Source organism: Budorcas taxicolor, chromosome 10 (assembly GCF_023091745.1).
Source record: "Budorcas taxicolor isolate Tak-1 chromosome 10, Takin1.1, whole genome shotgun sequence".
In the NCBI taxonomy this organism is placed as follows: Eukaryota; Metazoa; Chordata; class Mammalia; order Artiodactyla; family Bovidae; genus Budorcas; species Budorcas taxicolor.
This window is the reverse complement of record NC_068919.1, coordinates 79,888,945-79,910,568: the sequence shown is the minus strand read 5'-3', so window position 1 is coordinate 79,910,568 and position 21,624 is coordinate 79,888,945. Positions and strand designations below refer to the sequence as shown.

Sequence of the window (21,624 nt, the reverse complement as noted above, 5' to 3'; positions counted from 1 at the left end):
TCAACCTCTCTGTCCAAATGAAGACAAATCTGAAATTATTTTAAGTTTGTTAGTCTTCAACATTAGCTCAACTTGTAGACACCTGGGAAAATGTGGGAGGCCAGCATTGCCAATGAGTGCAGTTGAGTAACTGATGAGCAGAGAACAGAGCAAACACCAGCTAACAGAGCAAAACAAACCAATGGGGGCATCAAAAGGGAGGAAACCACGAGAAAAGCAAAGGAGATGACGGGCCATATGTAGAGCCAAGGAGCACTCACATGTCACACCCCAAATGAAAAACACCACTTTCTGTCTTTACAATGATTTTCCAAACACCACCATGACTGAGACAGTATCTCATTTGGGCCTCAAGGTCACCCAGTGTGCAAATCCTTCATAGGAGAGGTGCATGGAGCAGAGGTTATTTGTTCAAATATCACAGCTAGTTCATAACAGCACAGGAATTCAGATCCCAAACTCCAAGCTCTCACAAAATTTCAGAGTTGACAGAGCTGGAGAAAAATCTTAGAGGTGACTAGTCTCACCCAAATGCTTTACAAATGGGGAAACCAAGATCCAGAGACAAGAGAGATAGCATGATGGCCAGTACCTATCCTGGCAGACGGAAGTCCCCCAGACCTGGAAGGGAGACCAAGAAAGGCCGGGGTCTCAGGGCTGGTGTATAAGGGAACTGACCAGGTATCTTTATGCTTTGTAATTCTCTGGCAAATGGAACTCTTTTGAGGGAGAAGGGGAGAAAGTGGGATAAATATTCAAATCAAGAGTCTTTTGCTCCAGTTTGAGTGGAAGGCCATTTCTGGAGTGGCTCAGATGACAACATGGGGGCCTTTGCTGTGCCCCCTGGCCAGCCTGCTTTCCTCTAGCTGTTCTTGGGGGACTCCCTGGACAGGGTTGGACCTCACATCTCAAAGTAGCATATTTGTTGTTGGACTTTTGCTGTTTTTCCTACCAGCTTCCCTAGGAGAACAGTCTCCCCAAGTGTGGCTACTTTCTTCCCTTCTCCTGGAATGTGAAGCTGCTGTTCCTCCATCTTTCTATCTGTCACTTTGCTATAGCGATGGATACAGTTGGTGCCCTTTGGGGTGTGACCAGGAATTATTGGGGATGAAGGGGTTCTCTAGCCAAATAACTTTGGAAATATTGAGCCAAATAAAATAAAAAGATTTGTTGATGGCAGGACTTCTCAGAGCCTTAAATCTGTTCACAATTCAGCTCTAAGAGGAAGATACCATTTGCAGCTATTCCTAAACTTCTTTAACTGTCAGAACTTCCCTTAACTTTGAGTGAGTGAACCCAAATCCCCCTAAAACTGAGTTCCCCTGCTGAGTTTATGATTAATCTCTCTATCCAAAACTTTATCCCCTTTCTGGTCCTGCTTGTATTCCCCTCAGAGGGTAGAGGAATATCAAAGAAAAGGTGGAGTTGAAACTGAACAAGACCCTGTGTGGTCTTCTCAGGTATCAAAGCCCATTCCTTGTTTGTAGAAAAAGGCTTTAGTCTCCTAGGCCTTCCCTGAGTTCCAAAGAGCAGACTCAAGCAGTTACTAACTAGGGAAGTGAGAGTATGCAGAAACAAAGGAAGAACAGTCAAGTAAGAAAAGTAATGATAGCTTAAACAATAATTCTTCAATAAAACAGAGCCCCAGCTCCAGCTCAGTAAGAACCTAGAGAGGTGAGATGGGGGAGAGGTGGGGGCGATGTCCAAGTGTGAGAGGACATAGGTAAACCTGTGGCTCATTCATGTTGATGTTTCGTAGAAAGCAACACAATACTATAAAGCAACTACCCTTCAATTAAAAATAAATAAAATTTTAAAAACCAGCCCCAGTTCCTCCTCAAGGAATCTACATAATCATCTGATGCATATCTTTGAGTTGTTTTGCAGGAACTAAGACCTACACAGATAGATGGATGATGATGGCTACATGCTGACCACAGCATATAGACCCTAGACTGGATGGAACGAGACATTGATGATTACGATTCCAGAAACATCACCCTATTACCTCGCCACCAACCAATCAGAAGAAAGTCCACAAGCTGCAACCTTCACTCCAAATGCTGCTTTTAAAAACCCTTCCCTGAAAGTCATGAGGGAATTCAGGTCTTTAGAGCATGAGCTGCCTGTTCTCTTTGCTTGGTGCCCTGTGATAAATGCTATACGTTCCTTCACCTTAACTTGGTGTCAGTTAATTGGCTTTGCTGTGCATAGGTGAGGGAGCGTGAACCCAAGTTCAGTTCAGGAGCATTCCGTGGTAGTATTAGTGTTCTCTGAAACATGCCTTTTTTAAAAAAAAAAAAAAAAAGGCAGTATAATGAAGTGCAGGGCCTTGCCATATTTCTCTTTTTCCCGGTCATACTTTCTTACTATCCAGGTATCAGGCTTTCATTTAGTTCACTCTTCTTGAAACAATTTCCCTCTGGCAAATCCCCACCTCCTTTTCTGTAATGCTTTCTCATGTTCTATTTATTAAGAAATCCATCTTGAATTGCCTCAGACCTTCACTGACAACTGGGGTCCCCTCCAAGGCACCTTCAACCCAGTGGCTACATCCCTCCCACATCCCTTTTCTTTGTGCTTCTTTTGTAAAATAGAAAAATGTGAACCATATGCAAAAAGACAGGCTTGATTCAGCATTCTTAGTAGCAACTACCAAACTTGTAATGAAATGACTACTCTCATGTACAGGAACATTTCCCAGTGGGAAAAAGTTAAACTAAAAGCAGAAGGCATGTGGATATTTCTCTAACTCTCCTTGGCAGTGGGATTATGAAACATATTTTTCTCTGTAATCTGCCAGTTGTTCCAAAGCAGTTAGTAGGTTTTTTGGATTAAACTAATGCACAAAGTTAAACATCTTGCTGTAGAGCTAGCTACCCAACCACTTAGTTTCAGTGCAGTATTTTCAGCAGGCGTATTTTCCTTTCTTCTGCATTCCCTATAGGACCTCTTGTAGGAAATTATGTTTTTCCATTGGTGCCATGCACCCTCGCTGAATGACTGAGTCTCCAGGCCATCTGAGGTTGCCACTTATCCCCCTAGAACCTCTCTCCATCAGAAGCTGCAAGAGAACATTTCTTATTGCACAGTAAGATTCATGCGGAGGGCTTATGAAAACAAATTGCTAGGCCCTGCTCACAGTTTCTGGATTCATTAGGGACAGGGTCAGCTGGAGAATACGCATTTCTAACAAGTCCCCAGGTGATGCTGCTGCTGCTGGTCCAGGGACCACGCTCCAAGCACCACTGTTTTAAGAGACACTTCATCACTCCATCCTTTCCAGCATTTATCATGAAATACTCAAGAAACAAGCGCTTTTCTAGGTGGGAATTTGGGAGCAAGGGGCCATGGGACAATACTTCTTTCCAAAGTTTTTCTGTTCCAGTTGTCTTGATGACATGTGGTCTTTTAATTCAGGAATCTAGCGATTGTGGCCTTAAATCTTCCGGGTGATTTTACACAGGGAATACAGTTTGATTGCAGTGAGAAAAGCGAGAGTAGACAGGAGAGATGGCGTAATCCTTTTGGTCTGGCTAGCATGAGCTGTTTTTCCCTCAGTTTGGAAGAGGTTATCCCACAAATGTCCCCCTCATCTTTAGTCAGGTTTGGATGAGAAGCAACAGGATGCAGAAGGAAAAACATGGCTTTGGATTCAAAATGACCTGGGTTTAAATACCATCTCTGTGTGACTTTCACAAAGTCACTTACCCTCTCCAAGCCTATTTATGAAGCAAGACTGACGGTGCATACCTTGAAGGTTATTGAGAAGACAAAATGAGACGAGATACATAAAGCATCTAAAATAGTGTTGGATGTAGAGAATGCACTCAACACAAGCAGATTTTGTCCTTTTCCCCTTCCCATTTGCAGAAAGGATGTCCTTTGTAGCTTCAAAGCACTGCTATTCTTGCTGGCTGTAGACACTGTCTCCTGCTCAATGCCAAGTCTAGGGAGGACTGTCTGCTGGGGAATGAGGGAGTTTCCTTTTAGAGTATTTACCTGGTCTTCCAGAATTTAATGGAGGAGAGGCAAGGAAGGAAGGTAACCCCTCAATTTCAAGTTCTTCTAAATGTGGGAGTCCTTGTTGATTATGTTTTTTATAACTTGATGGTGTAACATGGCTGCCAACGTGATATTAGTCAAGCAGTAGAGAGTTAAGAATAAGAGATAATACCATTCTTTCCTAAGCTCTTTCTGACCATACCTGAATCACTGTATCCAGTTTGGGGAAGGACATTCTATAAGGGCAGGGTTGGTGGGGTGGCAGGGGAGGGGGGTGTGTGTGGCCGGGCTTGCAAACTGAAATCAGAGGAAATAAGCCAAGAGCAAAGAGAGACATAAGTCTCTAAGATATGGGAATGAGTGCTATAACTAAATATCTTTGCCAGGGCAAAAAGAAATATTTCTTGGCTATAAAAGAGGACTTTACCAGGACATAATGGTGTTGGTCTTCAGATTTTTTGTGGAAAATGAGATTTCTGTGGATTCAGTAAGTCCCTTAGATAGAATGGGGGTCATCTATTGGAAATCACAACTCTCAGGTCAACCCAGAGAAGGACTTTCCAATTAAACTTGCCCAAACTGCATTATGTTGCCATTGGTGGTAATAAGTTTCCTGTCTTTGGTGGCAATCAAGCAGAAGATAGATGATGGCCTGGTGAGATATTATAAGTAGAATCTGAACCCTGGACGTGGTGAGACAGGGAGAGGAAGGAAAATATGAACCAGATTATCTCTAAGATGCCTTTTGATCCAAAACTTCTGTGATTCTACAACTGTACCCCAAGGTGAACTTCTGCTACTTAAGAGGAAGGTCAATATTTACAAATTGTCACCTAATTGCCAGGGTTAGGACCACTTTTCCAAATACATGATGAAGAACATTTTGTTAGTTTCCAAAAAGTGTAAAGAGCATTCCCCCCAACACACACATAAAGATATTTTTGAAATCTTAGTGTCAGGGTTTCGGAAGAACTTTATTTTCTTGACTTCTTCCCTCTTGTTTGGTGCCTAGAATGACCCAGGTTTTGTAAACAGCAAACACAGCACCTCTCATTTGTTCGCTTCTACTTCCACTTCAGGGGGGAAGATATCAAATACTTTTTATGTTTTTAAAATATCCAGTAAAAAATAAGTCCCTTTGTGTAGGAGCTTTGTTCAGAGCGGAGCTGTGGTGATCCGGCCAGTGGTGGGACAAGGGTAGCCTGCAGGAGGAGGGGCTCTTTCTTGCTTGCCGTGTCTGTGCGTGCATGCGTGCTAAGTCACTTAGCTATGTCCGACTCTTTGCAAAGAGCCCACCGGGCTTCTTTGTCCATGGGATTCTCAAGGCAAGAATACTAGAGTGTGTTGCCATGACCGCCTCCAGGCGACCTTTCCAACCCAGGGAGCAAACTTGCCTCTCCTCTGTCTCCTGCATTGGCAGGCGGGTTCTTTACCACTAGCGCCACCTGGGAAGCCCTCCTCTATCTGATTTCACTTTAATTAAACTTTTCTGCCTTCATATCTCCCTCCCATGTTCCTTTTACTTTTCCAGACTTTGACAGGGGGAAAAAAAAAATCTGATCCTGTTCATTTTGCAGAAGAGTTTAGTGAAAGTGAAGTCGCTCAGTTGTGTCCGACTCTTTGCGACCCCATAGACTGTAGCCTACCAGGCTCCTCTGTCCGTGGGATTTTTCCAGGCAATAGTACTGGAATGGATTGCCATTTCCTCCTCCAGGGGATCTTCCCAATCCAGGGCTCGAACGTGGGTCTCCCGCATTGTAGACAGATGCTTTACCGTCTGAGCCACCAAGAGTTTAGTTGACTTGAAAAAGTTGACTTGACCTCCCTCCCCCACTTCAGAGGCAGCATTATACTATGACACAGTGTCACATGTCATGACCTGCACCTGCAGGGTCACCACCTGGCATGTCATATGCACCCAGAGCAGAGTGGCAAAAGCCTTGAATGTGTGTGTATTAATGGGTCTGCCTGGAAGGTTCCTGAATAAGAGTTTGCTGTGGGTCAACTGTGTGCCTACCCGCCAGACTGAACATTATACTCATAAAATCATAGTAGGTGTGGAGGAGACGCCAAGAGGTCATCAGTTTAATTCCCTTCCCAGTGCAGGAGCACCCTCCTTCCCCACAGCACCCCACGTGAATGCCCCTTCTGTCCTGCCTGTCCTCTTCCTGGGATGGGAAGTCCTCTTTGAGTAAAATATTCCATCTGTGGATTGCTCCTCTTGTAAAAAGTTCTTCCTGGGTTTGAGTCAGAATCTGAGTCATTAAATATTTCACTCAGTGATCCTGGGTCGGCTCTGTGAGACTACTCAAGAAAAAGCAATTGGCATCCACAGACCAAGGTGAAGATGGCCCTCATGCATCCCTTTGGTCGTCTTTTTCTCATCCGCCCATTGGTTCTTCTCATCTCCAAGCCAACCTCTGGCTCCTTTGACTATTCCTCATGTGACACAATTTCCCCAACCTCCTCACCTGAGTTATCCTCCTAGATAAGCTCCAGTTTGGCAATACCACTATAAAAGCAGGCCATGCCCTTTAAGAGGCAGTATAGCGCAATGGTTAGGACCAAGAACCCTGGCACAGGGCTGCTTGGGTTTGAATCCTGACTCTGTCACTTGCAAGCTGTGTGACTCCTGGCAAGCTATTCAGCTTCTCTATGGCTCCATTTTCTTATCTATTAATTAAGAATACAATAGTATCTACTCATAGGTCATAGTGAGGGCTGAATAAGTTAATGTGTGTCAGGTACTTAGATAACATCTTGGCACAAAGCAAGTGCTATACAGGTGTTACATTGCTATCATCTTAAAAAGAAACGAATAGCAGAGAGAGTGATGGAAGCCGCCATCACTGAGCCTCCCCTTTTCCATGAGCAGCAGGAAGACCAGAGAAGCAGGCCTCATCCATCCCTTCCTCCCAAGTACCCCCCCCCCGCCCCTTGCAGAAGAGCAGCTGTGGATACTGCCCAGGGCTTGCTCCTTTCATTTCCACGATAGACTTAGGGGCAGACTCACCGGAGACTGCAGGGAGGTCAGATGCCCAGTTGAGAGCACCCAGAGTCTACAACTTGCTCCAAAGCAAATGATGCCAGCCAATCTGGGAGAGGAGGCTCAGGGCCATGCAGAGGAGCCTTGGAGGGGAGGACGCAGCAGTGGTTGGAGTAGGCAGGTCACCACCGAACACAACGGATACAGCGTTGGAGCTCCACCCACCCTCATCTTGCCCTCCTCTGCACTTGTGGGTGACCACAGGGTTCTCTCATCGAAAAGATGACAGTGGTGGCTCCCACTATTTGTGAGAGATGAGATGAGTCACTTACTAGGCAAGTCCTTCCTGCATGTGGAGGCATCAGGTCCTGTGTCCCTGCCATGATTTACAGAATTAAACATTTACTTTCATATGACCTCCAGTGGGTACATGGATGTGTTCTTGGGTGATGAAAATATTCTGGCATTAGATAGCGGTAACAGTTGCACAACTCTGTAAACATACTGAAAACCACTGAATCATACACTTAGAGGGATACATTTTATGGCATGTGAATTCTACCTTAATAGAGCTGCTATTTTAAATAATTAAACCATGTGGCTGGCCCACAGGACAACCTCTGGAGGAGCTCAGCTAGCTCCCCCATTATACAGTTGAGCAAACCAAGCCCAAAAAGGAAGAAAACTAACATTTGCTGAACAGCAGTTATGTGTTATTTGTGAGCATGCTTGTATAAATTACCATATGCAGCATCTGGTTGTTTGGAACAAAAGCAATTCAAAGAAAAACACACGTCGAACAAGTAGTAAGATGCTCTGGGCACAGTAGATGTTCAAACTGTAACAATAATAATATGTTTACTGAACACGACAGAAAAGGACAGAGAAAAGCAACAACTGATGCAACAGTGGGTCTCTTGATCACTATGCCATCTGTACATAAAGGATGGACTTAAATATTTAACAGTGTGCTTAAAAAAGTTGGCACCATCCACTAAAACACACAGAATTGTCTGTGTTCGGGGCATCCAAAGGAACTTGATATGCCTAGAGAAGCTCAGAATAGTCCAGCTATGGATGAAGCCAGGCTGTTAGTACTTTTCCTACAGAACCCTCCGCACTGAGGAGACACCCACACTATTGCTTCAGGTAAGATAGTTTCACATTAACACAAAACGATGTAGCCCTTGGACTCATCAAGGATGGGACAATCCTTCCCCCATGATGATACTCAGTGCTCCAGCCTGCCAGTGTTTTATCAGAGGTTCGACAGTTGGTCCACAAAGGCTCACAATTGATGCAAAGCATCCATACCTTCAGCACTTGCTGAGAATCTGGAAGACGGAGGCCAAGATGGTAAACACAGGTGTTTCCAAGACAAGCTAGTCATACAGCTCAGCCAGGGTTGTGGGGGGAGGGGCGGGGAGAGGAGTCGCGGCAAAGGAGCCTCAAGGCCGGCTTCACAGCTCAAGCCCACGCACCTAGGAAACAAGCCGCAGTCCCCAGGTGTGAGATAACTGTAGGAGCTGCAGAAATGCTGACAAGGGAAGCCCACCATCTATGCCAAAAAGCCACAGAGCTTTCTCTTTGCACTTCCAGCTTCTGAACAAAGCATTATCAAGAAGAAATTACAGCTCCCCAAACCCATATAAAAAAAAAAAAACTAAACTTGGGAAATAAAAAAACATATATGTATGTGCTGGTGTAGGGAGCAGTGATTGGAATGAAGAAAAATGGGGACAGTGTGGGTGCCAGACAGAGCTATATCAAGAAAGACTGTTCCTGGAACATGGGGCTTAAAGTGGGACACAAAATACATTTTTTTCATGTAGCAGTAATGTTACAAACGGTGTTTTATACTCTACAGTACTATTAGAACTACAATCTAGCTACATAAAATAAATTAAATGGCTTGGGAATGTATTTGGTAACAACCACTAAATCAACTACATCGTTGCTCAACACTAGAAGGCAGTTTGGGAGTATGCATCAAACGTCTTTGAAAGGGCATGTCCTTTGGACCCAATATTCAGCTTTCAGAAATTTAATCCCCAAATTTCCAGAATTCATGGTACCTTCATACAATGGGACATACAGCCATTTTTAAAATGACGTAGGGTACTATGCAATAAACCTGGAAATAAGTAAATCACAGTATAATTAGTATAGGAAAGCATTAGAGGGCTTCCCTGGTGGCTCAGTGGTAAAGAATCTACCTGTCAATGCAAGAGACACAGGTTCGATCACTGGTCCAAGAAAATCTCACATGCCACAGAGCAACTAAGCCTGAGTGCCACAACCACTGAGCCAGAGTTCCAGAGCCCAGGAAGCACAGCTACTGAGCCCACGTGCGTAGAGCCCCTGCTCCACGTCAAAAGCCGCCGCACTGAGAAGCCCGCACACTGCAACTAGAGAGAGAGCAGCCCCTGCTCGCCGCAGCTAGAGGAAGGCCTGTGCGGCAACAAGGGCCCAGCACAGTCTAAAATAAAAAATTAGCAATTTTTTAAATAATAAGAAAGAATTAGAAAGTGATATATGACATTTTATTATTTTCACCCTCAAAAATGATAAGTACACAAAGGAAGAAAAACTGGTGGGCCATAGACTTAACAGTTGCTACTTCAAAGAGATGAACTCACTGACTTTACCTCTGTATCGATATCCTTCTGCACTCTCAGAATGTTTTTTTTACAAAGTGTGTGCAGTTTTTCGATTTAGAAGAAAATGCAAATATTTTTTCTTTTGAATATCTGATTGTCTCTTACATATGTGTGTGTACACACACACACACACACACACACACACATACTGTGTGAAATGAGCGTCTATAACATATCGTTCCACTAGCTGCACAGTATGGCGATGTCATAATCTGTTTAAGCACTTCTCTATTTTGGATATTCAGATTAGACTGGTTCCTAATTTCTGCAACTATAAGCAGAACTTAGATGGAAATCCTTGTGGCTAAATATTTGCATATATTCTTAATTATTTCTTTAGAATAAATTCCTAGAAGTGAAATGTCAAGCTCAAGATTTGGACACAATTAAGGACTTTTGACCCATATTGCAAAATTCTCTCCTAAAATGTCAGTGCCAATTTACTTTTTCAAGTATGATGTGGGGCGTAATCTTTTCCCTGCACCCAGGCCTGAATATGACTCTTTTCCAAGTTTCAACAATTTGGTAAGCAAAATGCCACATTGTTATCTGTATTTATATTTCTTTAATTACTAAGGAAAATATCATTCATAATCATTTACTGACTATTTGTTATTACTGTATAATCTGCTTATTGATATCTCTTGCCCACTTTTCTACTAAGATCTTTTTCTTCCTGGTTCTTAAGAGTTTTTTAAATCTAATATTAGCCTTTTGTCATTAAGGCTAATATATATCATTTGCCCTTTGCTTTGTTTAAGGCATTTTTATGTTCAGAAATTCTTAATTTTGATGTTCAGAAGTGTTTTAATTTTTATGCTCAGAAATTTTTAATTTTGCATCTTTTCTCAATAATAAAATCACTCAGAATTCCAAATTACTGACTTATAACGGGGCATTTGAAATATACCCAATTGTACATGTAGGGTCTTATATACTAGCTACTTCATGGTATGTTTTCATATCTTTTCTGCATGTAAGCTCCTTGAAAGCACAGGCCATGGCATATCTTGAATGCCCCAGAGCAACCAGCTCATAACCCAGAACATAGCAGAGCTCCAAATGTCTGAAATGAAAAAATATTGTGTCTGGGATCTGCTTTGAAGCAATCCAGTTTGGCGTAGGAGATGAAAATAGGGTAAAGATGAAACAGAATCAGCCAGATGTTAATCATTGTTGAAGCTGGGTGATGGGTACATGGGGTTCATTACACTATTATTTCTACTTCTGTGTACACACACACACACACACACACACATATTTTTACAGAGGCAGGTGGAAGGCATGTGTCCTGTAGGTTGCAGAATCTTTGTCCCCTGATGAGGAATCAAACCCATGCCCTCTGTAGTGGAAGTCTGGAGTCAACCACTAGACCACCAGAGAACTCTAGCAACTTTTCTGTATATTTAAAAATTTCCATAAGCAAAGGGATTTTTTTTTTTTAATGTTTGCTTGATTGATTGGCCAACAGCATCAGAGAGGGGGCTTCTGGAATAACAATCACTATACAAATTAATTACATACACATCAAGGACACTTTGGTAGCATAAAAGGTTAAGAGCATAGGCCTTGAAATTAGGTAGCTGCCGCTGCTGCTAAGTCGCTTCAGTCGTGTCCAACTCTGTGAGACCCCAGAGACAGCAGCCCACCAGGCTCCCCAGTCCCTGGAGTGGGTTGCCATTTCCTTCTCCAATGCATGAAAGTGAAAAGTGAAAGTGAAGTTGCTCAGTCGTGTCCGACTCTTAGCAACCCCATGGACTGCAGCCTACTAGGCGCCTCCATCCATGGGATTTTCCAGGCAAGAGTAGTGGAGTGGGGTGCCATTGAAATTAGGTAGGCCTGGGTACAAATCCTTAGTGACCTTAAACTTGTTATTTAACCCCTCTGAAACTCAGTTTTCTGATATAAATAAGGGTATTAATAACTACCTCAAAAGGTTCTAGTAAAGATTAATGAGTGTAAAAATCAATGCCTGGCAGCAAATAGCACTCAATAAAGAGTTGCCATTATAATTACTCAGTGACGCACAAGCTTGACAAGCCAACATCCTAGTGGTGGTGATCCAGTACCATTCCTCTATGGCTGTGATTTCAGTTCATCATATTGGGCAGCAGACAACAGCTTGGCAGAGGACTTGGAGAACAGATGTCAGGAGTTAACATTCCTGACACCCAGAAGAGAAAGCAGACAGGACCACAGCAAAGGACAAAGTCAGTAGCTCCCATCCTCACACAGCAGGTCATCAAAAAGCCTTAAGTCCATATTCCAGTGGTGCAACCAAGAACAAGAATGATTAACAGCAGGTCATTCACAACCTGGAACCAACACTAGTATCATCTGGAGAGCTTGAAATAATAATAATGTCTGGGTCCCTCATCCAGAATTTGATTTAATGATCTGAGATGTGGTCTAAATATCAAGGATTTTTTAAAACCTGATGTTCTAATGTTTACCACTCTGCTGTTTGAGTTGGGGTGCAGGGTAGCAAGAGAAGAGGTCAAGGGAAAACAAATTAGAGAGCAGAGACCACTGTATCCCATATGAACCCCATTAAAGCCAACTTAGTCATGTGGTCCCAAGCTGTGTCCCATGCCAGACAAACCCAGTCCCATGAGGGTCCCCTCCATAAACTTCAAGAGCACATTACTGTATAATAATTCACAGGATGGAAATATGTTACCAACACCAGGATGCATGCATGTCAATAGTCTAAGCAACGTTGAAATAATGGACCTGGTTTCTGGGTTCTGGTCTTAAAGAAAACAAAACCAAAAAAGTCCAGGTCAGTGATAGTGGAGGCTGGGGGAGGCAGAAAAGCATTTTTTTTTTTCTCATAGCCTTTTGGCAGCCTGTCAATGCAATTGAAGCACACTCAAAGAGACAGCCTCATTTTGTGAAGTTATTGCAGTGTCTTTGATCAAGGGAAAAAGCACATCCATTTCAATCACTGTGACGGGGTCGGACTGGCTGTCTGGCTGCCTGGCTGCCCACCGGGGTGAGCCAGCCTCCAGCCCGCAGACACATGGCAGCGCTTAGCGTGTCAAACAAATGAGGGGGCTCTTGACTGTCTATCCAACCTCTGCTGAACTTCAGGGGCCCCCTCACTTAGCAATTCTGCCCAGACTAATCTGGAAGTTCCCCTCCCCGGCAAACACCACCTGGGCCAGCCTGGCCTCCCTCAAACAAAAGCTGGCCAGCGGCTGTCTGTCACGAGGCAGCAAACACTTCAGAACTGGGAGGGCAGGGGTCAACCGTTCTCATAAGCAACACACTCAGGATTACAGAAGCCTAGAAAGGGGGGGGGGGGGGGGGAAGGATTCCACCTCCTCTCTATTACCTTGACCCCTGTCTCAGCCCCAAATGCAGCTGCAAGAGGTTTGATATTCTCCCGCATACGTGAATTTTCAGCACAAAGATCACCTGGATTCTTTTCACTAGCATAAATGATAAATAAAGAATCCATGGAGGAAAGGTCCAACAGAAGATTTTCTTTTTCTTGGGTGACATCGTCTGTAACATCTTGAGAAGATCTGAGTAACAGAACCAGATTAGAGATGGGGCTAATGTTGATAATGGCAGGTATTTATGTGTTCCAAGCATTTTACATGTGTTGACCCATTTAATCCTCATCACTACCTCATGAGGTAAGCTCCAGTAATACTCAATAGTAATAATAATAGTAACATATAAAAATGTATAATATAATAATTTGTTGTTGTTTAGTTGCTAAACCATGTCTGACTCTTTGTGACCCCATGGACTGTAGCCCACCAGGCTCCTTTGTTCATGGGACTTGCCAAGCAAGAATACTGGAGTGGGTTGCCATTTTCTTCTCCAAGGGATCTTCCTGACCCAGGGATCAAACCCACGTCTCCTACCCTGCGGGTGGATTCTTTACCACTGAGCCACAGGGAAGCCCATAATAATGATAATTACTATATAAAATAATAATAGAGATAATAATCTCTATTCGTCACTTAAGGAAATTATGACCTAGAGAAATTAAATGATGTGCCTGAGACTGGGGGTGGATTCATGTCCAGGCGGTCTGGCTCTAGGAGTGGTGCGCTAGCCACAGCCCTAGACCGCCTTTCTCTAGGCCACACCTCAGGGCCTCCTTTATTTTTTTTCAATAGGCATTTTTGTGTCTATCAAAAAGAAACCAACCAGTATAATATTCAAATTAAAGGAGAGAACTTGACTAAACTCTAAGAATGGAATTTCACTATGCATTTGTTTTATAGAGATATGAATTTAAATATTTTTATAAATTCGTCTAAAATTTTGCACCATGTGTTTATTTTACTTACTATGATAGCTACATAGCAAAGAGCTACATTTCTGGGAGAATTTTGAGACGGGGTAAAATCAAGATAAAACAGGGAATGCTTTGCACGCAGGGACCGTGCTAGTCTTGTCTGTATTGTTCCGATTTTAGTACATGTGTGGCCAAAGCGAGCACGGAGAGTATCCTTTGAAACTGCCAGCTCAGAGAACAGCAGAGTGTGGAGGGCTCCGAGGGAGCTTGGGTGCTGGAGCAATCTGAGCGTGCCTCCCAGCTCCTGGACCACTCTGCCTCCCGCTGCGGTTGCATCTTCTGTAAATGATGATAGCAACGCCTGCCTGGCAGGCTCGTGGTGAGCCTAAGTGAGAAGACGAATAAAAGCACCTCTCACAGGGCAGGCAGCCAAGGTCAGTCTAACTCTGTGGCTATCAATCTTGGCTGAACACTGGAAACTTCAAAAAATATAAGGCCTCATCCCTACCCCACCACTTCCACCAGCACTGGGCCTGAAATCAGCAGTCCCCTGGGCCCAGCCCCCAGTGAAAGCTGAAACCCAGCAGCCCAAAGGCCAGACTCATCCTTTCCCTCCTCCCCCACCCCCCTGAAAATTCTGGGACGATTACAGGGAAACTTTGAAACTCCCAAGGCCCCCGCCTCCAGCTCTCACATGGCAGAGGTCCCCAGATGACACTACATTCCAGTGGGAGTCATGCCTGTCCCAATCCAGTGGCTGACCCACCCTTGTCCAGTGACCCTCCCCACTCTCACCCAGCTGTCTCAGCCCTGCTACTGTCCCCAGCTCCAGCCTGAAAGCTCTGCCACCCCGTTGTCCCATGCTGCCTGCGTTCCAATCTGTGCCAACTTCAACATAGCCGGCATTACTTTTACCCAACCTCCAGCCAGAAGGTCACACAGGATCAGAGGGAAGACTGCCTGAAAGGAGATTTTAGAATCTGAGAGCATGCATACATGAGTGCACATGCATGCTAGCACAGACACCACACATGCACATGTGCACGCAGATACCATGTACCACACAGCACACACACATACCACACACACACAGAAAGACAGCCTCCACACAGAATCCACACACATGCACAGACACACAAGCACAGATACCACGCACCACACATCACACACATACACCACCACACCCAGGCATACACACATGCAGGCAGAAACCACGCCACACAAACACGGACACACGTGCACACAGATAATACATCACACACATATACCACCCACCCACACAGACACCCACACACACACCAGAAACCACACAACACCCACAGAGACACACATGCACACAAGAACCACACAATACACACAAACACCCACCCACAGGCACACATACACCACACACACATACACGCATCCCACAAACCACAGACACTTTACATTCAAAAGAAACATGGCTTCAGCTGAAGCTTGGGACAGGATGAAGAGGTGTGCAGAAGGGGTAGCAATGAACAGTGAAGGGAATACAGAGGCTGCCCATGGAAACCCACGAGGATAAGAAAAAATAACCAGCCTACATTTGACAGAAGAGAACAATGAAGACGGGCAGCGGGAGGACGGGGACAAAGCGGTGCCAGTTTCCTGGCTTGAACTCGCACAAGCCTTTCAGGACCCGCTGCCAGTGCTGGCACCGAGTGGCGGGGGGCCCGGGGGGGACACAGGCCCCAGAGGCAGCACAGGGGAGTCACAGAGCCCTCGTCTGTTTCCAGGGAGCAAGGCTCTCGGGGCCCTCCTGAGAGAGCAGCCAAGGCCTACCTGGGTAAAGGAGCCATCCTCGGCGCACTCCGGGACAAACACCGCCTCCTGGGGCTTCTTGGCTTGCTCCAGGGCCTGAGCCCGCTCCAGGCGACACTTGCTCTGGCCAGCGTCTAGAGAGGGAGGTGTGCACGTCAGAGTCACTTGGGCCCCACACAGGAGCCACGGACTCCAGCTGTAGAAATGCTGAGAGCAAAGCACTGTGTTGTGGGGGCCCACACACCGCCACACATCACACACACACCACACACACCCAGACACACACACACGCAGGCAGAAGCCACGCCACACAAACAGACACACATGCACACAGACATATAAAAGCTGGCTGTTCCAGGAACACAAGGGCAGGGACTAGCGAATGCCCCTCAGCCTCACCTGCCTCTTAAAGGTCTTCTTAGAAAAAGTCAGGGGGGTCACATTTATGCCTGGTTCTGTTTATTCCTCTTCTCCCAAATATCCCTAATCCCTCCTAGGGGAAAAAAAGTTCTACTTCTACTATTTTTCACTGACTTCATTTAAAAACACGCAAGCCCAAGGAGTCTCAAAGATGTCTTGCAATTCAAAACCTGCAAGCTCTTTTCTTTTTTTTTCTGGCGCCACCATGGATTTTTAAAAGTATTTATTTGTTTATTTATTTATGTGACCATGCCAGGTCTTAGTTGTGGCATGTGGGATCTAGTTCCCTGGCCAGGGATTGAACCCAGGCCCACTCTACAGGAACACAGAGTCTTAGCCACTGAACCATCAGAGAAGTCCCCAGCAAGCACTTTCTTTGGGAAATCAGAGGCCCTAGGGCAGCTGGCTTAGCCTCCCACAATTTCTGTAATAGCTCTGATCAGTCCACGGGTCACAAACTCAAATACTAACAGGGCGTAGGAAAGAGATACAAATTAGAGAAGGGGCTGGGTGTATTAAGCGTGGCGTTCAGCTTGGTGGCACCACAGGGAATGCTGGGGACTGTGGCAAACTGGAGAACAGGCTCCTTTTAAAGGAGGTAGCAGCTACTCAGCAGCAGCCACATGTTTGCCTTGAGGGAGGGAACACAGACCTCATATCACCACAGTTTCCAATTTTTTATGGGAAATACAAACATCCAGATTTTTAGGTTGAATTTCCCAATTTTTAAATGTTGTCTCAAACGTTTTTAATATGTTTAAATGTGTGAGCAGACCAAACAAAACACATCTGTTGGCTGTCAGTGTGGAATCCCTATTCAAGAGCCAGCCATCGTGTTTTGCCATTTTAAGCCTCTCTACAGAAAAAAAAAAAAAAGGAAAAGAATTATAAAAATTAAAAGCAATAGCCAAATAGCAGCATCTCTCTAAGCCCTGGTGGCAGTGTTTGAAAGCCAGAAAAGTACTTATCTTTCAGTGGGCCAGTCCTCCTTTCCGTATTCCCTGGTGGAAAGGGTAGGGGAGAGGCTGCCAAATGAACAGACTCATTCTGAGCTCCCTCCTCGGGAGTGCCCCACGCAAGGGGTGTGGTGCGCAGGCCTGTCTCTCCTCCGTGGGGCGCGTGCACACTCACCTTTGCATCTGCCTCGATGCACCACAGCCAGGGTTGGGTCTCGGCACTTTGCTCGCTGGTACTCACACATGGACTCGTAGGACCTGCCGTCGGAGGCGCAGACAGGTTTGGGTTGAGTCCTGGAGCAGTGGAGGTTGCACTGAGGGTCACGGTCACTTATGAGAAACTGGGTTGGAAAAAAAAAAATGTGAAATGGTACAGGGGTTACTTTTGCAAGAAAAGGAAAGATGAGTTCACAATTTACAATACTAATTTGCCTTTGGGAAGCAAGTCCAGAATAATTCCGAAGTTATTAAACCAAGCGACCACAGATTCTAACCAAGGACGGCATCCTGGACTCAGTAACACACCTGCAGGACCTCATTAAACCTCACAACAACCCTATGAAATAGGAACTACCTATTTTTTTAGATAAGGAAACTGAAGCCCTAGAGAGAGGTAACTTGCCCAGTTTCACACAGTTCTAAGTGGTGAATCTGAACCTAGATTGGTCAGAGGTCAAGTCCAAGCTTTTACCACTGGGAACTTCAGCCTCTGGTCCACACTGATGGTCCCTGCACTTGGACCGGTTTGGGTACCTCCCCAAACCAGGAATGCACCAGGAATCTCTACTCTCCATCTTTGGAAAGTTTTATTGTCTAGAAAGTATTACTGACCCCACATCTATCACCCTTCCATTTCTGCCCACTGCTCTCTGTCAGAATACAGGTTAAGTCATTTTCTAGAAGAAGGGAATTTCCTAATTTAACATAAACGTCATCATCAGATTGTGAAATGCTGAGTTAAAGTTTTCTTCATGGCAGGACTTCCCAGATACCTTTGGTACATTCTTATGTATTATTAATCTCCCAGAGGTACAGTAAATTAAAGATAGATAGCTATAAAGTATTTGCTACTCTTCCCGTTGAGTGTGGAGTCTTCCCTTGAACCTGGACTGGCCTCAATAACTTGCTTGACCAATAACATGTTGTGGCAGTGATGTTGTGTGACTTCTAGGCAAAGTCATGAGAAGCTTTGCAGCCTCCTCCCAGGTCTCTTGCAACACAGCCTAGGGGAAATCAGCCACCATGTAAGAAGCCCAACACTGAGACCACCATGCTAGGAGGAAGCCCAAGCTAGCACGGGGCAAAACCGAGTGGAGAGAGAAATGCCAAACACAGGCGCAGAGACACGTGAGTGAAGAAGCCTTCAGATGAGTCTAACTTCAGCAGTCACTTGATTGTAACCAACAGAGATGAGAACGAGTAACTGCTTGAGAGACCCCTGCCCGAGCAAGACCCACCCAGCTGAGCCCAGTCGACTCACCAGAACTGTGAGAGATAATGTTATGTCATTAAGTTAAAATTCTTTTTATTGAAGTACAGTTGATATATAATGTTTCAGGTATGCAGCAAGCCATTAAGGTTTGAGTAGTTTGAAACAGAGCAATAGCTAACCAGATCAAGGGCATATATGATGCTGTATCTCTCAAACTTATTTGACTGTGAACCCCCTTCTCAGTGAACTCCTGTTCAAAACTGTAGGATGCCGTTGGAAAACAATAACTGGATTCTACAGTCCATGAGCTCCTGTTGAAGAACCCATGATTAGACTGCATGGGCCTTGAGAGCTGGATCCACTTTCATTCATCCCTCTGTAGCAGAGCTCCGGACACACTGAAGGCTCTTCGTCAGGGTGAACTGAGAGAATGAGAAACCCATCATGGCACATGGCAATGTCGTGCGCACACGTCTGGCCATCAGTGATGTTAGATTTGACTGGATAATCACACCACGCTCATAGAGGTTTAGAAAAGGTATGACTACACCCCCTATTTCTATCTGCAGGCCCTTCGTGTGAAGCAAATAGATGAGAACTTATTGATCTTTTTCCAGAACACCCAACGGAGGTCCAGAGGAAGTAACCCTCCCTTCAAAGGAGCACATGGCCCATACTGGCCAAATCCAGAGTCCAAGCCTGTCAGTGAACACACAGGCCGCCTCCCAGCTGTAAACCCAGTCCCTCCAGCTCTCCTGACCACACGCTTGGATGCCAGCTGCTCGGCACAGGGAAGCGGCAGCTGAACTGAGACCACCGTGCACACACAGGCTTATCAGGATGGACAGCGCGATGAAGCCTCTCTTCAGATGCTCTGGACAGCCACACTCACACGTCCAGCCTGAGTCCTGTCCAAAGCTCAGAGGGAATGTCCTGATAGTGTCTCAGTGTCCCCAGGTAACATGTGATGGCTCAGCGGGTAAAGAATCCACCCACAATGCAGGAGACACAGGAAATTCAGGTTCAGTCCCTGGGTCGGGAAGATCCCCTGGAGGAGGAAATGGCAACCCAGTCCAGTATTCTTGCCTGAAAAATCCCACGGACAGAGGACCCTGGCAGACTATAGACCAACAGGTCGCAAAGAGTCGGACACGACTGAGCAACTAAGCACGTTCCCAGGTAAAAAATCTGTCGTATACAGAGTCATCTCCCGAGGCAGCCCACGCCCCCAGGCTGCCACAGAGGAGGGATGAGCAGACGGAGAGGGGGGCAGGCAGCGTCGTCCACACTTCAGACCCGTGGGTCGTGCCCCTCTGTCCCTGGGGACCTTCACAGGGTCTCCTGCCCTAACAAATCTGCCCCTTCTCTGGCCTCAGCTTTTCCTGCTCTGGCCTCACTCTGCTCACTGCTTAGTGGGGCACCCTGGCCTGCCTTCCAGGTCCCACTGGCTCCTACACCTAGGCCTTTATTTTTATTTAATATTTTCCTTTCTTTCTTCCTTTCTTTATTCGGCTGTGCAGAGTCTTAGTTGCTGCATGCAGGATCTAGTTCCCTGACCAGGGATCGAACCCTGGTACCCTGCATTGGGAGCCCAGAGGCTTAGCCCCTGGACAACCAGGAAAGTACGCCCCTCCACTCCCACCTCAGGCCTTTAGACACACTGTTCCTTCTCCCTTTCCTCCCGCTGCTGCTCAGATTTGGGCTCATCTGGGAGGTTCTCCCTGACTCTCACAGGTGAGGACGGGTCCCCCTGTAAGAACCTCTCACACCTCGCTTTTCCTTCAGGGCTCTTACCACAGTTTGAGGACAAACTGATTTGTGGGATTTGATTAGCAATGGAATCCCCCACTCTGAGCACCAAGATGACAAGGAGACTGTTTCTTTCAGCCTGTGAACACATCTCTGGCATCCAGCGCCATGCTGGGGCACTTGATTATTTGGGGGACGAACGCATCCCTGCAGGGGTCTTTCCCATGTGACATTACCTGCAAACCAGCTGGTGTGAAGTGACAGGCCTCGTCTCCCAGGCTCCTGCCATCCCTGGTGGGGAGCTGGGGTGGGGGTGGGGGGTCCCTGGGCCACTCCCCTACCCCGCCCCCAGCCCCTCCTCTCTGAGCTTCCCCCTCCCTCCCTCAAAACATGGTGGGCCGAGGTGGGCCACAGACTCCTGCCCTAGCTCCACTTCAGAATCTAAGTTATCTCTCAGGCTGAGAGGTGGGTCTCTTCTCTCACCATCCCCACCCCAGGCCCCTCTGCCACTCCTGCCTTCCCAGCCTTGGACCAACTGGGCACCAGGGAAAACTTAGGACCCAAGGTCCAGCTGAATGATGCAGGCTTAGAAGCCCTGGTCGTGGGCACCTGGGTGGGTACAGGACCCAGGGGGCTGCGACCAGCAAAGCTGGCCTTGAAGTCTCTCTCCCTCCCTCAGACCCATTGCTAATCTGTCTGCAACCTGGAAAAGCAGCCAGACCTGGCTCCATCATCCTGCTGGTGGGCAGCCGGCGCCGCCCAGAGATCTGTGCTCTCATGCCCTGGCTCGCAGGCCAACCGGTGGCCTCAAAACTGTCCCAGGGCAGGTCAAGACACTGCTGTTCCACCGCTCTCTCCTGGTCCATGGGGGTCGGGGTTACTTTATAGGAAGTGAGACCTGTTTGTTAGCAACTTTGCATGTCAATCTGCAGGAGCTAGAGAGCGGCTGGCTCTCACAATCACACAAGGATAGAAATATCAGTATCTTCCAATGCTTGGGCAAGTCAAGAAGCTCATCCTTGGTCACAGAGGGATTTGGTGGCCAGACCTTGTCTGAAGAGTGAGAAGAGCTGATAATAATATGTCACTTATGATATGTTAACTAATGTAACCTCCACAGTAGCCCTAAGAGGCAGGGTCAGTGCTGAACTTGACACCCAGGGCCTGGCTCCAGAGCCACAACTTCTAAGCACTACACCACGCTGCCTGGCAATATTATAGAGTAACACTGCAAACAGAAACTCTAACCCAATTGAAAAACCGGATTCGGTTTTGGATTAGCAGATACAAACTGTTATATATAAAATAGATAAACAACAAGGCCCGAATGTATAGCACAGGGAACTACATTCAATACCTTATAATTAACTATCATG

The 21,624-nt window shown here is 46.0% G+C and overlaps 1 protein-coding gene across 1 annotated transcript in view; it reads right to left on the bottom strand.

Moving 5' to 3' along the window:
• SMOC1 (SPARC related modular calcium binding 1) overlaps positions 1-21,624 on the bottom strand; it is a 145,399-nt gene that overhangs the window by 60,917 nt on the left and 62,858 nt on the right. The window contains exons 2-3 of the mRNA XM_052646558.1: positions 17,243-17,408; positions 15,713-15,825 (exon numbers count right to left, since the gene is read on the bottom strand). Of these exons, the coding sequence (XP_052502518.1) occupies positions 15,713-15,825; positions 17,243-17,408 (279 nt within the window). The remainder of the gene's footprint in view (positions 1-15,712; positions 15,826-17,242; positions 17,409-21,624) is intronic.